The sequence below is a fragment of the Danio rerio genome, chromosome 4 (assembly GCF_049306965.1).
Source record: "Danio rerio strain Tuebingen ecotype United States chromosome 4, GRCz12tu, whole genome shotgun sequence".
Taxonomy (NCBI): domain Eukaryota; kingdom Metazoa; phylum Chordata; class Actinopteri; order Cypriniformes; family Danionidae; genus Danio; species Danio rerio.
In genome coordinates, this window is record NC_133179.1 from 19,054,990 (window position 1) to 19,070,406 (window position 15,417).

The 15,417-nt window shown below is 34.1% G+C and overlaps 1 protein-coding gene across 2 annotated transcripts in view; it reads left to right on the forward strand.

The window, feature by feature from the left end:
- The window catches only part of cfap54 (cilia and flagella associated 54), a 43,647-nt gene that overhangs the window by 7,364 nt on the left and 20,866 nt on the right, over window positions 1–15,417 (forward strand). The window contains exons 14-41 of one of the 2 annotated variants that reach the window (NM_001423554.1): window positions 45–182; window positions 280–430; window positions 787–851; window positions 1,040–1,165; window positions 2,423–2,546; window positions 2,621–2,698; window positions 2,768–2,889; window positions 2,971–3,153; window positions 3,241–3,333; window positions 4,176–4,361; window positions 4,437–4,579; window positions 5,895–6,042; window positions 6,167–6,322; window positions 6,898–7,020; window positions 8,151–8,270; window positions 8,350–8,473; window positions 8,677–8,769; window positions 8,870–8,996; window positions 9,315–9,411; window positions 9,963–10,042; window positions 10,530–10,715; window positions 10,905–11,083; window positions 12,547–12,722; window positions 12,809–13,021; window positions 13,454–13,647; window positions 13,748–13,883; window positions 14,349–14,451; window positions 14,562–14,717. In NM_001423554.1, the coding sequence (NP_001410483.1) occupies window positions 45–182; window positions 280–430; window positions 787–851; window positions 1,040–1,165; window positions 2,423–2,546; window positions 2,621–2,698; window positions 2,768–2,889; window positions 2,971–3,153; window positions 3,241–3,333; window positions 4,176–4,361; window positions 4,437–4,579; window positions 5,895–6,042; window positions 6,167–6,322; window positions 6,898–7,020; window positions 8,151–8,270; window positions 8,350–8,473; window positions 8,677–8,769; window positions 8,870–8,996; window positions 9,315–9,411; window positions 9,963–10,042; window positions 10,530–10,715; window positions 10,905–11,083; window positions 12,547–12,722; window positions 12,809–13,021; window positions 13,454–13,647; window positions 13,748–13,883; window positions 14,349–14,451; window positions 14,562–14,717 (3,820 nt within the window). Of the gene's footprint in view, window positions 1–44; window positions 183–279; window positions 431–786; window positions 852–1,039; window positions 1,166–2,422; window positions 2,547–2,620; window positions 2,699–2,767; window positions 2,890–2,970; window positions 3,154–3,240; window positions 3,334–4,175; window positions 4,362–4,436; window positions 4,923–5,894; window positions 6,043–6,166; window positions 6,323–6,897; window positions 7,021–8,150; window positions 8,271–8,349; window positions 8,474–8,676; window positions 8,770–8,869; window positions 8,997–9,314; window positions 9,412–9,962; window positions 10,043–10,529; window positions 10,716–10,904; window positions 11,084–12,546; window positions 12,723–12,808; window positions 13,022–13,453; window positions 13,648–13,747; window positions 13,884–14,348; window positions 14,452–14,561; window positions 14,718–15,417 lie in introns of those variants that run through there. The other variant, XM_073946307.1, reaches the window with a different exon arrangement.

The following is a 15,417-nucleotide window of genomic DNA, read 5'->3' on the forward strand; positions in this document are numbered from 1 at the left end:
AGTTTCACAGGAGGGCTAATACATTTTGTCTTTTGTGCAAGCAGGATATCCAGCCAGATACAGACTTGGTGCTGGATATTGTGCTGTTCTTTTGGGCGAAATGCAAATCTATTTTCCAGAGAGCACAGTTGAAGCATTATGAGCCTGTTCGCTACCGGGGTAGAATGGCAAACCAAGATCAGGTCAAAATTCAAAATAACAATGCATCTAGATATCATTCTTCTACTTTTTTTTTCTGAATCCAAAACATATGTTTTTGTTACGCTTTTGGTTCTGTAGTGGATAGAGACCTTGTTCTTGTTGTGTGAAGTGGCCCATGAGCACCCTGTGGCTGAAATGGACTTCATATTAATGGCTGAAATGACCTTGAGAATGGCAGTGGTGCTGGAAAGCAGTGCGGATGCTCCACCACAATCCGGGAGGAAAACAGGTACTGTGTATCACCAAAAAGTAGGATAATATACGTAACAGTGATAGTCAAAAATCATCTGACCTTGATTTTATAAATACTGTAAAGATGAGATGGGTGTATTAAATACTTTACTGTTTAAAAGTTTGTTTTATTTAGCAAAGCTGCAAGTAAATTCTAATTAAAACACAACAAACACAGGAAAAGTTATTTATAGAAATATTTTGCACTAGTATTGCTTAAAATGTTTTTAAAATGCAGCTTTTGTAAGCATGACAGAGGTCATGTCACTCATTTTTTTACCAATCTCAAACGTTTCATTTGTATTGCATTTTGCACTATTTATTTAGGTATTTTTTGGGTTTTTGTTTCTGTAGCCACTACTGAAGATAGCAGTGAAGAGTCTATCCCTGTTAGAAAATCTCCAAGCTCCATGTTTATGGTAAGTTGTCCTAGAAAATAAAAAACCTGTAATAGTTCATCATCACAATATTTTTCATTTAGATCAAACTAAACAAGTAAAATGACCTTAGTATCTAAGGGTCTCAATTTAAATCAGCAAAATTACTTACAGTTTTAGAAGATATATGAGTATCTTACCATAATAAAAATGTTTTAACATGTCTACAGAAGTCCAGAACTGAGCAGCTGCAGACTGCGTTGGATTTGGTGGAACGCTGTGTGGATTGTGTGTCTAGAGGCAGGGCCAGATCACTTTCTGGGCCTTCTGCTGTCTTTGATGAGGTGTTCATGCAGGCAGGTTCAAGATTGCAGTCCAAAATCATCAAAACATGTTAAAAGTTCACTTCAGCATTTCAACATAGAACACTAAATAATATATATATGTTTTTGGGTCGTTCAAACTGCTTATTTAAAATTTGCAGAAACAACATAATTCTTGAGATTTCATTGGGACAACTTTATTTTTTAATGTTCAATCCACATAAATTTGTTAAAAGTGTTTAGTTAACTTAATCAATTTGTGTTGGGACAACATGAATGAACTGTGTGGAACCCTGCATTTTTTACAGTGTAGCATTGATGAGTGAAGTGTATGGAAAAAAAAACAATCTACAGTATGGTGTATTATTACAGTTCACTGTATGAAATATATAGACATCAAACCACTGAAAGACAACATTAACAATACAAAATCTTTCAGTTAAGGGTGAAAATATTATGTACGTTCTCAACAGCATGGCATAAATATCATGTCGTTCAATACTGTAGCAAACAATGTGTGTGGCGCTCTATGACATGCTGGCGGGATTGTGATAAGCATTATGATTTGGAGCTGGTGCTATTAAAGGATGTCAACTGGTACTGCCAAAGTGCATTGACTAAAAGACTAGAGTTTGTTGACATTTTTATGGCACAATGAATGTTGCACTTCTAATTGTGTATGTTGTGTAATTCATTTTAATCACTGTAAAAATGCTGGGTTCCACACAATGTTGTCCCACCACAAATCAATTAAGTTAACTAATCTTTTTTACAAATTTAAGTAAAAAGTTGTCCCAAAAACTTGAGAATTTTGTTGTTCAACTCATTTAAACCAGTATTTTAAACAAACTGCAAAGGTCATTTTTGAGTAAGGGGATTGTTCACCCAAAAATGAAAATTGTCTCATTATTGACTCATCATTGACAATGTTTGAGTTTATTTCCTCTGTTGAACAAAAGACAATATTTTGAGTAGTGTTGGAAATCACTATTGACTTCCACAGTATGTTGTGTTCCAACTATTATTGCTGGTTTCAGAATATCTTGTTTTTGAGTTCAGCAGAAAAAAAAAAAAAATTATTGTCAGCACCAATATCCTTGAGGTTAAGTGCCGACATATTGCATCATGGTACTCACGACGACCCAAGTTTGATTTCCGGCTCGAGGTTCTATGCTGAACCTTTCCCTCTCTCTGCTACATATATATAAATATGTTTACAACCATTTGAGGGTGCGTTTCTATTTAATAGTAAGCATGCTTTATGAGATCTGATGTATCTTTTAACCATAGAAGTTTGGTGACAGCAAGAGCACCAAGAGCAGCAATACTTCTTACATCATTTCCATGGATTTACATCTAGAGCTGCTGGTCTTCAAGCACAGACTCGCTCTTAAACTCTCTGACTCCTGGACAGGTTAGAGAAACGTGCAATTCTTCATCATCAATGTGGAAGCATGCCGATGAACGTGTATATTTGTTTCTCTTTAGAAGAAATTAGTTTGTTGGAGTTTAAAAAGCCTCACACTAATCAAGCTCAGACTTCAGAAACACACAGACCTACAGGAGGTGAGTTTCAAATTTATGTAACATTAACACTAATACAGGTAGTGAATACTCTGATTTACTTCTTGACAGATGCTGCGCTGCTTGAAAAAATTAAGAAGAACAAGATCTCTAAGTGTGTTTTCCTGGTGCAGAAGGCTTTATTGTCATTCAGGAAGGACCAGACAAGCCGAGAGGCCAAGAAATTACTTGAGGTCAGTTTTTGAAGTCAACTCGAAACATTTAAATCATAATAATATAAAACAAACACACAATGAACCCTGTCCTTTCTCCAGGAGGCCGTAATGTTGGTAGAGAAAGCTGAGCTAGAAGAGAGAAGGCTGGTTAGTTGTTGGTTATCTTCAGAGAATAGTTCAAGACCGGCAGAGAAGAGACAGCCTCCACCAACACCAATACTTCTCTCACGCACCAATCGCTCTATGACCTTCAAGCCTGCACCATACACACTGGAGAAGGAGGTTGCATCCGTTTGAAATCAGTCATTTTTTTTGTTATTCATTCATTGGAATATTCAAGTATTCAAGTTCACTTTTATCCTGATGTAGGTTAGCTGGTACTGCATTTATGGAAGAGAATCTGAAGGTGTCAACCTTAAAGTACGTCTCAAAGACTGCTACCTGCCTGGGACTGGAGATATGGTAGAGTTGTGGGACAGTTTACCCGACAATGCAAATTATCTCATCATTTGCTACACCTTTATGAGTTTCTTTCGTCTGTTAAACACAAAAGAAGATATGATATGAAGAAAATGCTGGTTGCTAGTACCTATTGATCTCAATTATAGGATTTTTTTTTACTATAGGAGTTAATAGTTGTTTCCCAAATGACGCAATAAACACTATTCACTTATAAACTCAATAATGTAGTGTATAAGTTTAGTGCATTCCTAAATGGAACACTACCATTATTTACTAAACAGAAATTGAGGTATTATCCCATTTAACATTTAATAATTGGCAAATTAGTGAAATAGATGCCCAAACTACTAAATAGTACCTGTCATTTGTGCAACCACATTCACGATCAGGAGGCAGCATAATCACTTACATAGGTAAAGTTTGCTTGCACAATCCAAAATGAATGAATCCAACCTCAGCATTCAATAGCTCCTCCCCTTTCTCTATGTGAGCTAACCTGTGACAGGTAAGTGCATGCAGTGTCCAACATTCTACACTATTGGTTGAATAAGTGTGTATCAACTATTATTTTTAAGTGTGAATGCACTACTTCTTTATACTACAAAATGATGTAGAATAGTGCTGTGCATAAGTATTGGATTTGGGAAGCACCTAATGAAATTTTCAGAAAATCTTCTTTTGTGTTAAACAGAAGAAGGAAACTAAAGCAGGTTTTGAACAAGTGAAGGGAGAGTAAACAATAAGGTCATTTTCATTTGTTGGTGAACCATCCCTTTAACTTTTTAACATCAGTTTGTTTGTTTATATACTCAATACCTCAAAGTAAGTTTGTGTCTATCTAGATTCTTGCTAAAGGTGAATGCTTACTTCATGTAAGCGGCTTGGAGCCAGATAAGCAGTATATTTTTGCAGTAGCTGCTTTTGATGCCCAGGGAAAAATGGTAGGAAAGGCCATTGGAGAGACAACCAAGCCTCTTCTGGCCTCTCTGCCTCTACCTCTGCTGACAGCCTGGGCCCATATAGCTCAGGTACATGAATGGACTTTTTTGCACCAATTCAAATGGCCTTTCACGTGTCTTAATGTCCAATGTCATTTTGTTTAGGTGGCTTACCAAATAGGACTTCATTCTGTTAGCAAGAGAGCATGTAATGAGCTTTGGAGCCACTTTACCCTTCCCTTAAACTCAAATGCCGAAGGCCCAGAACTTGAGGAAAATAACTGTCTTGATAGACTGGCTCAAACAAGGTAAGGTTCTTAAATTTAAAATCATAAAAGGTCATTTCTGTTTTATATGTGTTGTTATATTTGTGTATATACAAATTTATATATTTATGCATTTTGAGGGTAATTTTGATTCTGAATAGACAATTTAATTCAAGGGATAGTTTACCCAAAAGTAAAGATTTACTCACTATTTATTCACACTTAAGTGGTTCCAAACACAAAAGAAGATGTTTTGAAGAAAGCAGAAAACCTGTAACCATTGACTTCCAAAGTATTTGTGTGGCCTATTTTGGAGCTTTCTTCGAAGCATCTTCTATGGGTCCAACAGAAAAATAGAAACTCCTAAAGGTTTGAAAGGTAACGGGTGAGTAAATGATGACAGAATTATCATTCTTGGGTGAAATCTCCCTTCAACGTTTATGCTGTCTTTAAACGAAATATCCTTTAAAATATTACAATTAATTTGCTAGCAATTTACCCACACTCATACAATTTTATATATATAGTTGAAATCAGAATTATTAGCCCTCTTTGATTTTTTTTCTTTTTTAAATATTTCCTAAATGATGTTTAACAGAGCAAGGACATTTTCACAGTATGTCTGATAATATTCTTTTCTTCTGGAGAAAGTCTTATTTGTTTTATTTCAGCTAGAATAAAAGCAATTTTGATTTTTTTTAAAAACATTTTAGGGACAAAATTATTAGCCCCTTTAAGCAATTTTTTTTCGATTGTCTACAGAACAAACCATCATTATACAATAACTTGCCTAATTACCCTAACCTGCCTATTTACCCTAACTAACCTAGTTAAGCTTTTAAATGTCACTTTAAGCTGTATAATATTTTCTTGAAAAATATCTATTAAAATATAATTTACTGTCATCATGGCAAAGATAAAATAAATCAGTTATTAGAAATGAGTTATTAAAATTATTATGAAGAAATGTGTTGAAAAAATCTTTGTCCATTAAACAGAAATTGGGGAAAGAAATAAAAAGGGGGGCTAATATTTCAGGGGCGCTAATAATTCTGACTTCAACTGTATATAAATATAAAAAATATAAACTTTTTATTTAGGATGTGTTATCAAAACATAGCATGCATTTTGATTCAAAATTTAGATTTTCAGTATACAAAAAAACTAATTTTAATATAAATGCAAATTCCTAGTGTAAAGGAATTTAAGATAAATAAAATAAAATACTTTGAAATGCTTAATTTATTTTGAGATTGGATGTATTTGTTTGGTGAGGACAAAATAAAATAAAATAAAATAAAGAAATTTGTCTTGTTATGAATCTTTTCCTTTTGTCTTCTATTTTGATTTCATGCAGACTCCGCCCAGAGACCCTACACCTTTCTTCTCCTCTCCTACAGCGGTTGTTTTTCTTCACTATTTTCATCCAGACAGATATTCACATCCAAGAGGAGGCACTATTCTGTGACAGTCTCTGTGATGGGGGCCCTTTGATCTGGGGCCAGGTTAGTCAAATTGCCCCTATGAAACATTTTTATTTTTAATCATAACTGATATAAAAGGCTAGTTTATGTTAAACAATTAACCCTAGTCCTGTCCTTATCCACTCTATCTGCACATTCATCACAGGAGGCCAGACTTGCAGAATGTGAACGGATGATGGTAGCCATTGATCTCGCTCTGCACCTCAATGACAGCTCTGACACCCTGCAGGCTGTAGTGAACTGTTATGGCCTTCTTGCTCCAATTATCTTTAACCAGATCCCGTCAGAACCTGTCATAGAGGTGACTGCTTTTATAGATATGCTTATTTTTGTTTTGAGTGCTGGTATTATTGCAAATTGGAACTAACTTTTGATTAAACCCTCTTCAAAATGATTGAATTTGATGTTCATTTTTATCAGAGTAAGCTAATCTGTTCTTGGTCTGTTATGTTAGTTAAAAAAAGCATCTGCTAATCAACTAACTTGATCCACGAGTTGTATGAATTCATGTGTGAATAAATACTACCTGAATTACATTTTGGTACGTGTTTGATAGTTCAAATGTATAGATAATTTTTCACTCATGGATTCATATGACACTTGTTGTAGTTATGGTTAGGGTTTTTAATACATCTTAGACACACATTAGTTCATATTGGTGTAATGTTTTTATTTAGGTAATAGTACATTATTATTTAACCGTTTTTTTTTTTTGTAAATTGTTGCTTGATATTTAAATGTATGTGAAGATTTGGCTGGATTTTGGAGAAACATTTGTCAGGAATTTTATCATTACATTATGGAGATCATGTTTATATGTCTGTTTTGCCAGAGCAATGGTAAATATATATGCTTTACTGGATCTGTGTGTTTCAGGTGTTACTGAAGTGCTTTACAGTGTTGTTGGAGATTCCAGACGTCCTCAAGCAGAAACACACTGCTTCCACCACAGAGTGCCTGCAGCACATGGTCGCCTCTATAACATATTACTTAGCAAAGGTAGTCATTCTAAGGTCAAATGAAAAATAAATATGAAACTTGAAATTGATTTTGTCAAAGATTTTAATTGCGTTTTCAAAGATCTATCGAGTGGAACAATGCTGCATTGTATTAATAAAAAATACAGTAACAACAGTTATACTGTAAATATTAATTTGAGTTTTCTATTTTAATATATTTAATGGAATATCAGAGTTTTCAGCAGCCATTATTTCAGACTGTAGTGTCACATGGTCCTTCAGAAATCATTCTAATATGCTAATTTTTTTTATTAATGTATGTTTTTGCAACAGTTGCTGCTTTTTTTTGGAAAATATCATACTTTTAATATACATTTGAAGTCAGAAGTATTAGCTCCCTGAATTATTAGACCCCGTTTGTTTTTTTCCTCAATTCTGTATAATGGCGGGAAGATTTTTTTTCAACACATTTCTAAACATAATAGTGTTAATAACTAATTTCTAATAACTGATTGATTTTATCTTTGTCATGAAGACAGTAAATAATATTTTTCTAGATATTTTTCAAGGCACTTTTATACAGCTTAAAGTGACATTTAAAGGTTAATTAGGTTAACTGGGCAGGATAGAATAATTAGGCAACTTATTGTATAATGATGGTTCTGTAGACTATAGAGAAAAAAAATAGCTTTAAGGTTCTAATAATTTTGTCTTTAAAATGTTTTTTAAAAAATTAATAACTGCTTTTATTATTGCTGAAATAAAACAAATAGGACTTTGTGCAGAAAAAAAAGTATTATCAGACTGTGAAAATGTCTACTGTATATTATAATAGTTTATTGTATTTATATAGTTTATATATATATATATATATATATATATATATATATATATATATATATATATATATATATATATATATATATATATATATATATATATATATATATATTTGATGAATGTATATTTTAAAACAACATCTTTTGTAAGCCGGTAAAATGTCTTTTAATTTAATAAATAAAAATAATAATTAATCAAAACCAATCCTACTTACCGTCTATATTTGAAAAGTAGGATATGTGTATTTCATCCAGCATCACCTTAGAAATGTACACATTTTAGTTAGTTGCATGTGTTAAAGGTGTTTGATGTGTTTGTCTGTGTTTTTAGAGCTTGGACTCGACTCATTTGGCATCATCTGTGTTAGAGTCAGGAAAGCAGCTGCTTCAGGAGATCACCGAATACTCCCAGCAATCCTTCAAAAAAACATTATCAGAGGAGCAAGATGGGGTCAGGATCATGTTTTTTAGTTATCCTAGAACTTTTGGGATAGTGTGTCACATAATCATAATACTTTTTTAATTTCCAGAAGAAAACAGCTCTCACCAATGAGGAGCCCAGTGAACAGCAAAAGGCTTTAGAGGCCATAATCATGAAAAACATGCGAGCTGAAGCTTTAGGAAATAATGATGTCACTTCCAGTATAAAAATAGGTACAGAATTTTTCAAGACCTCATAGCAGAAATCTCACAATAGCTGCATTATATGATATAGTCTAACTTAAAATGTTGTGAATCATTATTAGTGTTTGTTAATTGATATTTATAATGTAATTTATTCCCCTCCAGAGTTTATTTAAATATGCGGCTTTCTTTTTATCATCAAAGCTAAAGATATTCTGCTTAATATTTTGCAGGGCCTCATGGATGTGACCTGTCGGGACAGGAAGACCCTGTTGTACTTTACATGGTGATTGAAAACAGTCCTCTCCATCATGCCTTTAAAGAGGGTAATTAATACATAACATACTTGAGATAAAATCTGATCCACTGAATGACATATAATATACTAATGTACAGTATGTGTTTGTCTGTGTATGTTTGATTAAGTGATGAAGCTCAAGCAGAAGTCTCGTTTCCTGGAGTTTGTTGTGCACTTGCTTCAGAAAGCTTTGCTAGAAGATGAGCTGGATCTGGTTTTGGAGTGGAAGCAAAACATCTTGAACTGGCTTAGCAGGTGTGTATGACAGAGGTATTTAAGGAGAAAGTGACTTATGAGGACGTTGCCCATGTCCCGATTTTTCAAAAAGCTTTTAAATCACAGGAAATTAGTTTAAAGAAAAATTTCTTCCAGAAAGTAAAAGTAGTATAGTTTTCTGTGAGTGGTTACTAATAGGGTTTGGCCATATAACTTTTATTTTAAGTATTAAAACTGTGAAAACCTATGAAATGTCTTCTCATTTCATAAAAACAAATGTGTGTATGTAGGGCTTCGTTGCTCTGTTTAATGTAGATGTTTTGTATAACATGTCTTTGCTGTCTGTAATATTTGTAGACGCGACGATGCTCTGTTTGAGCTAAAGAAACACTCAGGTTTGCCAGTGGAGGAAACTAAAGACTTCACAGCCTCTGTGATAGAGTTTAACGCCAAGGTAAGCTTATGTTTCTGTTGATTTACTCAAATGCCAACTTTGCTTACATTTATTGCTTCATTCTTTTCTTTAGGTTTATAAATGTCATTAAAGTTTAATTCCACTTTATAGTAGTGGATTAACGAAGATTATTAAACTTTGGGTGTCATAAAATGCAAGTTAAAGGGTTCTGGCATATTGAAAGTCAAATAAAAATAAATAGGCACAACAAAATGAATAACCGTGGCTCTGAAGGGTACATTGAGGTCTTATGAACTGAAAATATCTGTCTCTGCAGGAATTATTACCTGTTATTACTTTAATCTACAGCAAACGGAGTATGAGTGTGTTTATGACAGTCTGAAGTATGAGCTTTTTTTACATTATGAAATATATCAAATGTCGAGAATCTGAAATCTTCCCAGATGTGATCATGTATGCATTCATAGGAGCTCAGTGTATTGTCAGGATCCAAGGCTTCAACTTAAAATTTACAAAAATGCACTGAAGAAAAAAATCACATTTCTCAGATTTCAGTTTTTTTTTGGGTGAACTTTGAAATTATGTTGCAGAAACAAAAAGGTGACAAGAGCGGCAGGAAGTTGCTACAGAAAAAACTACTCAACGCAATGAAGTGCCAAATTTCTGAAAGGTGAAGAAAAATCTGCCCGGATTTGAAAATACAGAAATATTTTATATTGTTTTTTAATGCATAATTGTGAACAATACTATCAAAAGTCTGTTGGTACGATTGATAAGCTTGTTTTAGTCTCTTATGCTCAGCAAGTCTGGTTTTGTATGAATGTATATCAAAATGTATTTCATGTCCTTGACAGCATAGTAAAATAATTATTACCCAAGTGTCACATAATACTTATATTATAAAATCTGCTAATATTTTTATGCTTTTTACAAATTTAATTTTGTTGAATTTTGTTGTCTTTTCTTTTCAGAATTATTATTTGATGAATAGAAAGTTTAAAAAAATACATTGCAGAAATCTTTAGTATTATTGTTATATCATTGTAGAAAATATTTTTATGAAAGTACAAATAGTCTTTCTTAAAGCCCATTTTGAAAGGTATCGCATAATGATTACTTTTTTAAACCTTATCTGTATTTACCATTGTGTCTCTCAGAGAGGTCAAAGCTGTGGACATCTTGCTAAATCAACTGGCAGCTTTTATCAAAAGACATCAACGGCGCCAGAAATTGAGGCAGATGCGCATTGAGGATTCTCTGTGGCGCTGTCATGTCAATCTGAGCCTGGCTCGTGCACACCTAGGCATGTTGAGAAGGAAATTGAGACCGCCTCCTCAGCTCTGGTATTTAAACGCAATAACAAAGTTAAAAACATCAATTTAGAGCTTTGTGTGAAAGCTTTAGTGAATATGCATTTTTCTCAAAAACTTTTTAGAAAGAATTTCTATACATTGTGCATAGTTAAACCCCCCCATAAGTTTATTGTTTTTGTATATAATTGACTGAAATTTTATTTTTTTTTGTCTTTCCAGTTTCAGTCGTCTCCCGCAGTCTTTCTTCTCTTTGGCTCACAGTGGAATGCTGGTTATGTGGAAGAATACTCCACAGCACATTAGACCACCTGAACTGACTCTTCCCAAAGCTCAACCTCATCAAGGACAACAGACTAAACAGAATAAAAGAAACCATCGAGCAAAACAGATCAATCAAGGTGGATCTCTTCTGCATTAAAGCAGAATCTACATTATTTCTCAATATTTTGGAATTGTAGGCCTGTCATGATATCTAATTTCTATCATATAATATTGTACATTGCACTAAAATGTATTGCGATAAACAATATTATTGACATTTTACGACCATTTAATGCCTCTCAATATACTACTCCAGTAAGACAATATAAAACACTGTTTTATACTTAATTCATTCATTCTTTTCTTTTTTGGCTAAGTCCCTTTATTAATCTGGGGTCACCACAGTGGAATGAAGCGCCAACTTATCCAGTATGTTTTATGCAGCGGATGCCCTTCCAGCTTCTACCCATCTCTGGAAAATATCCATACGCACTTATTCATACTCATACGCTACGGACAATTTAACCTACCCAATTCACCTGTACCATATGTTTTTGGACTTGTGGGAGAACCGGAGCACCCGGAGGAAACCCACGCGAACGCGGTGAGAACATGCAAACTCCACACAGAAACGGCAACTGACCCAGCCGAGGCTCGAACCTGCGACCTTCTTTCTGTGAGGCGAAAGTGCTAGCTACTGTGCCACCGTGTAGCCCCTTGTTTTATTCTCATGAATATTTTTTTATAATTATAGAAATTTTAACGATTGAATAATTATGTAATCAAAATATTGTGAATCCACATATCCTAAACAAATATATACAAATAATAATAATAATAAATGTTAACACCAACATAAACAAATACTATAGTCTTTTTAATCATACTATAGTAAAATGTATATAGTAAATATGTTATAGTATTTACAACTCTTGTTTAACAATTGCTAGAGCATACTGTGGTCTTAAATATAGGTTCATACTGTAATTACTGTAGTATACTTAAAGTTTTTACTACAGTAAAACAGTGTAGTTTAATACACCTAAAGTAATAAAAAAAACTGGGTCATCTGTTTTTATTATTACATGGATATTACCACCATAGCTGTAGAATAACCATAACAGATTCAAGTCATTTACTATAGTACGGTGCAAAAACAGTAGCTTGCCTTGTACTATTAATTGTTATCCTATTTTGTTGTATTATGGGCTAATTTTAAGAAATAAACACTAACATGTGTTTATTGACATTTTCAGTCCTTATTGTCACTTTTGAACAAAATAAATGCATCTTCGCTGAATTAAATGTACAATTCTTTTATAAAACTAAACTAAACTTATAAATAAAACGTATAAATAAAACCAGACTAAAGTTTTTAAAGTGTATATAGCACATAAAGAGCCAAAGCAAACCCTTTTGAGATGTTACATGCTTCTCTCTGGTTCCCGAAGAAGCTTCATGTCACTATGTTGCCTTTGGGCCTGTAATCCATCAAATCCCAAAGTGGGATTGAGTTCTGCTTTGTTTTCCTTTTCATTAGCCAGCTCGAAAGAATTTGAAGCTTGATTGATGATTGTCATACTTTTCAACAAATTCTCAGGAGAACCGAATGGCAGTGATGAGGAGCTGAATTCAGCAGAAAGTGTTGTTGGGGATGTGGACTCCACCTTTCAGCAAACTCATAATCCTGAAGCTGACGGTGCTTCTGCTGATCAAACTGCCTCTCAGTTACTGGACATACTTGATAAAGCCTCTACTCACATGCGCAGAGCTATAGTAAATGCAGTTCAATTTAATAAGCCTAATTTGACCTGCTTTTTATCTTGTGAATCAATCAATGACATTCCCATTTTTTACACTAGGTGCTATCACATCGCTGGGGCTACTGGACAACTCTACAGTGGGCATGTCGAATTCTATGGGATCAATGCTGCACACTGACTCTCATGTTGGAGCAATCCCAAGAACCTAACGCCAATGCCAGACAGCTGACGATACAGCAACTGTATACAGAGATCACTCCTTTACTGGTGCTGGCCTCAGATCTTCTCATGGACATGATGGAGAAGCTTAAGGTTTTAAAAACTAATGTTTATTTTTTTTAGCACACATTGTTATTTTAGGTAAACAATTAATCTGTGTAAGTTAATTCTCACACAACCTTCTTTTTTTTTTGGTAATCTTTAAGCAGATCGGAGCATTTGCTTCTGGTTTTAAAATGGTGGTCCTTATCTGTCGATGTCAGTTTAACGGCTTCAGTCCCAATATTTGTAATCACAGCACTCTTGCCGGTAGATTGCTACAAGTGAATGATACACCAAAAGATAGCCCTGCAACCTAATCTATATTCCATTTTAGTTGAAAGTATATCAACATACTGAAATAAAAGTCTCAGGAACTTGGGGTTTATCAGGTGTTTGCAGCATTGTGCAGTCATTTATATTTCAAACATGGATAAACTGAAAGATAAAGTTATCTGGCTTTAATATTTTCTTTTTTATTCCTAGCTGTGGAACGTTTACGATGATGAAGATGGGGAGCTTGAGGCAAGCCTGTACTTCTCTGCTCCAGTGGATGATAGGACAGTGATAGATCTGCGCTGGCTGAGGACTCTAGTTCTGCACACACTAGAACTTCTGTACTACCAGGCCAAGTGGGAGACTCTTGCTCATCTTGCTCTACTTTTCAACACCTACACTCGGTAGGTGGCTGAAAAATTCCAAAGCACAGTAATGTTCATGAATATAATTGTTCATTCAAAAGAGTATCTATTGAAATACAAGGTGCTTCATTGGTTTCAGGGAACGCTACTCACACATGGTAACCCCTGTGCTGGTGCATGCTCAGAGGAGACTTCTGGACAGGATCAGCTGTTTTGGGGGCCCTCCAGCACCACAACCTCACTTCACTTACACTGAGATCATCTCTGGAGAGAAGGTAGACAGAAATGATCACATACACATCATTTAGAATAATGTTAGAAGTTCATAATATATATTCCAGTTGTTTATACTTTAAATAAATAGTGTACCCTAAAATAAAAGATTCTTTCATCAATCACTCGCACTTGTTCAAAACCTCTGTGGTTTTCTTTCTTCCCAAAATAAGATATATTAAAATATGCTGGAAACCTGTAACAATTTACGTTCATAGTATGTGTTTTTTCTACTGTGAAAGTCAGTGGATAAAGGTTTCAAAGGTGAATAATTAGTGAGTGTTTTTGAATTTTTGGGTGAACTGACCCTTTGAGCCCAATTTACACCACACATACAGTGAAAAGCACAAATTATTACTACATAACTGGGAAAAGTCATTACTGAGACCTCTGTGAAAAAAAAAACGATAGGTATAACACATCGATAACACTGATCTCTAAGTTGGTTTTGTGACTAATGCTCATAGGTAACCTGCAAGAATTATGCAAGCCGGCAAGTACTGTTTCCAACAGGAAAAGGTCCCATTATAATTGCTCCCAGTGATGCTCCAGAGATCAAGGAACTTGCAGGTACATATAAGGGTCACCAATTCTCATTTATTTAAGATTTTTTGTGTGTGTTTCCATGTCTTAATTAATGTATAATGGTTTGTATATTGTATTTTTCCTCATTACTGCAGATGTACAGAGAGCCATGTGTTTGGTGCGTGTACCGCTTGATGTCGAGGAAACACTGCACTGTTTTAGAGAGACACTGATGAGGCAACATCACAAACTGCTGACTTTTCAGCACAGCAAAAAATTGCTCCTGCTGCTACTAGCTGACACACAGCAGAGTAAGTATGACATTGAGCACTTCATTTGGTAGGGCTCTAGAGTGATAGAAGTGAAGGGGTCCGACCAGCCTTTTGAGGTAAAAAATAAATACATTTTTAAAAAGTCTCCGACTGTGGTTCAATAGACACAAACTAGGGATGCTCATTTCTGTTTACTGGGTTATCATATATTAACTGTTAACTGATCAGAATAATATTAAATGATCATTTAATTACAAAAAAATGAATTGACATATGTATTTTGTGCTTGACACATAAAATTTTTTAAAATATTGATTTATTTTAAGATGTGCTAACAACAAAATTTTCACGCTCCTGCAGCATTTTCAACAACAAAAAAACTAAATATATGCCTACTAAATAAAAAGAATAAAATAAATAGGACTGGACTCAATATTTTTTTCGTAAATTACAAATTTAGATTAGGCTACAATACAAAAATACTGACTGAATCCATTTTTAATAATTGACACAGGCTGTTTTTTACAATAACACTAAAGTTTTTTTATTCTTCTGTGAAATAAAAAAGCAGGCCTACATCAAATTAATCATTCCACGTAATGTAAGCATTTAATTAATGCTCCACTGTATTTCTTGTATCACAAACGTCTGTCAAAATTTTCAATACAAGTTATAATTTTAAAGATTATGTCTTGATCGTCCTATTTTACTTGCGATTGTGTGCTTTCATTTACTCAGT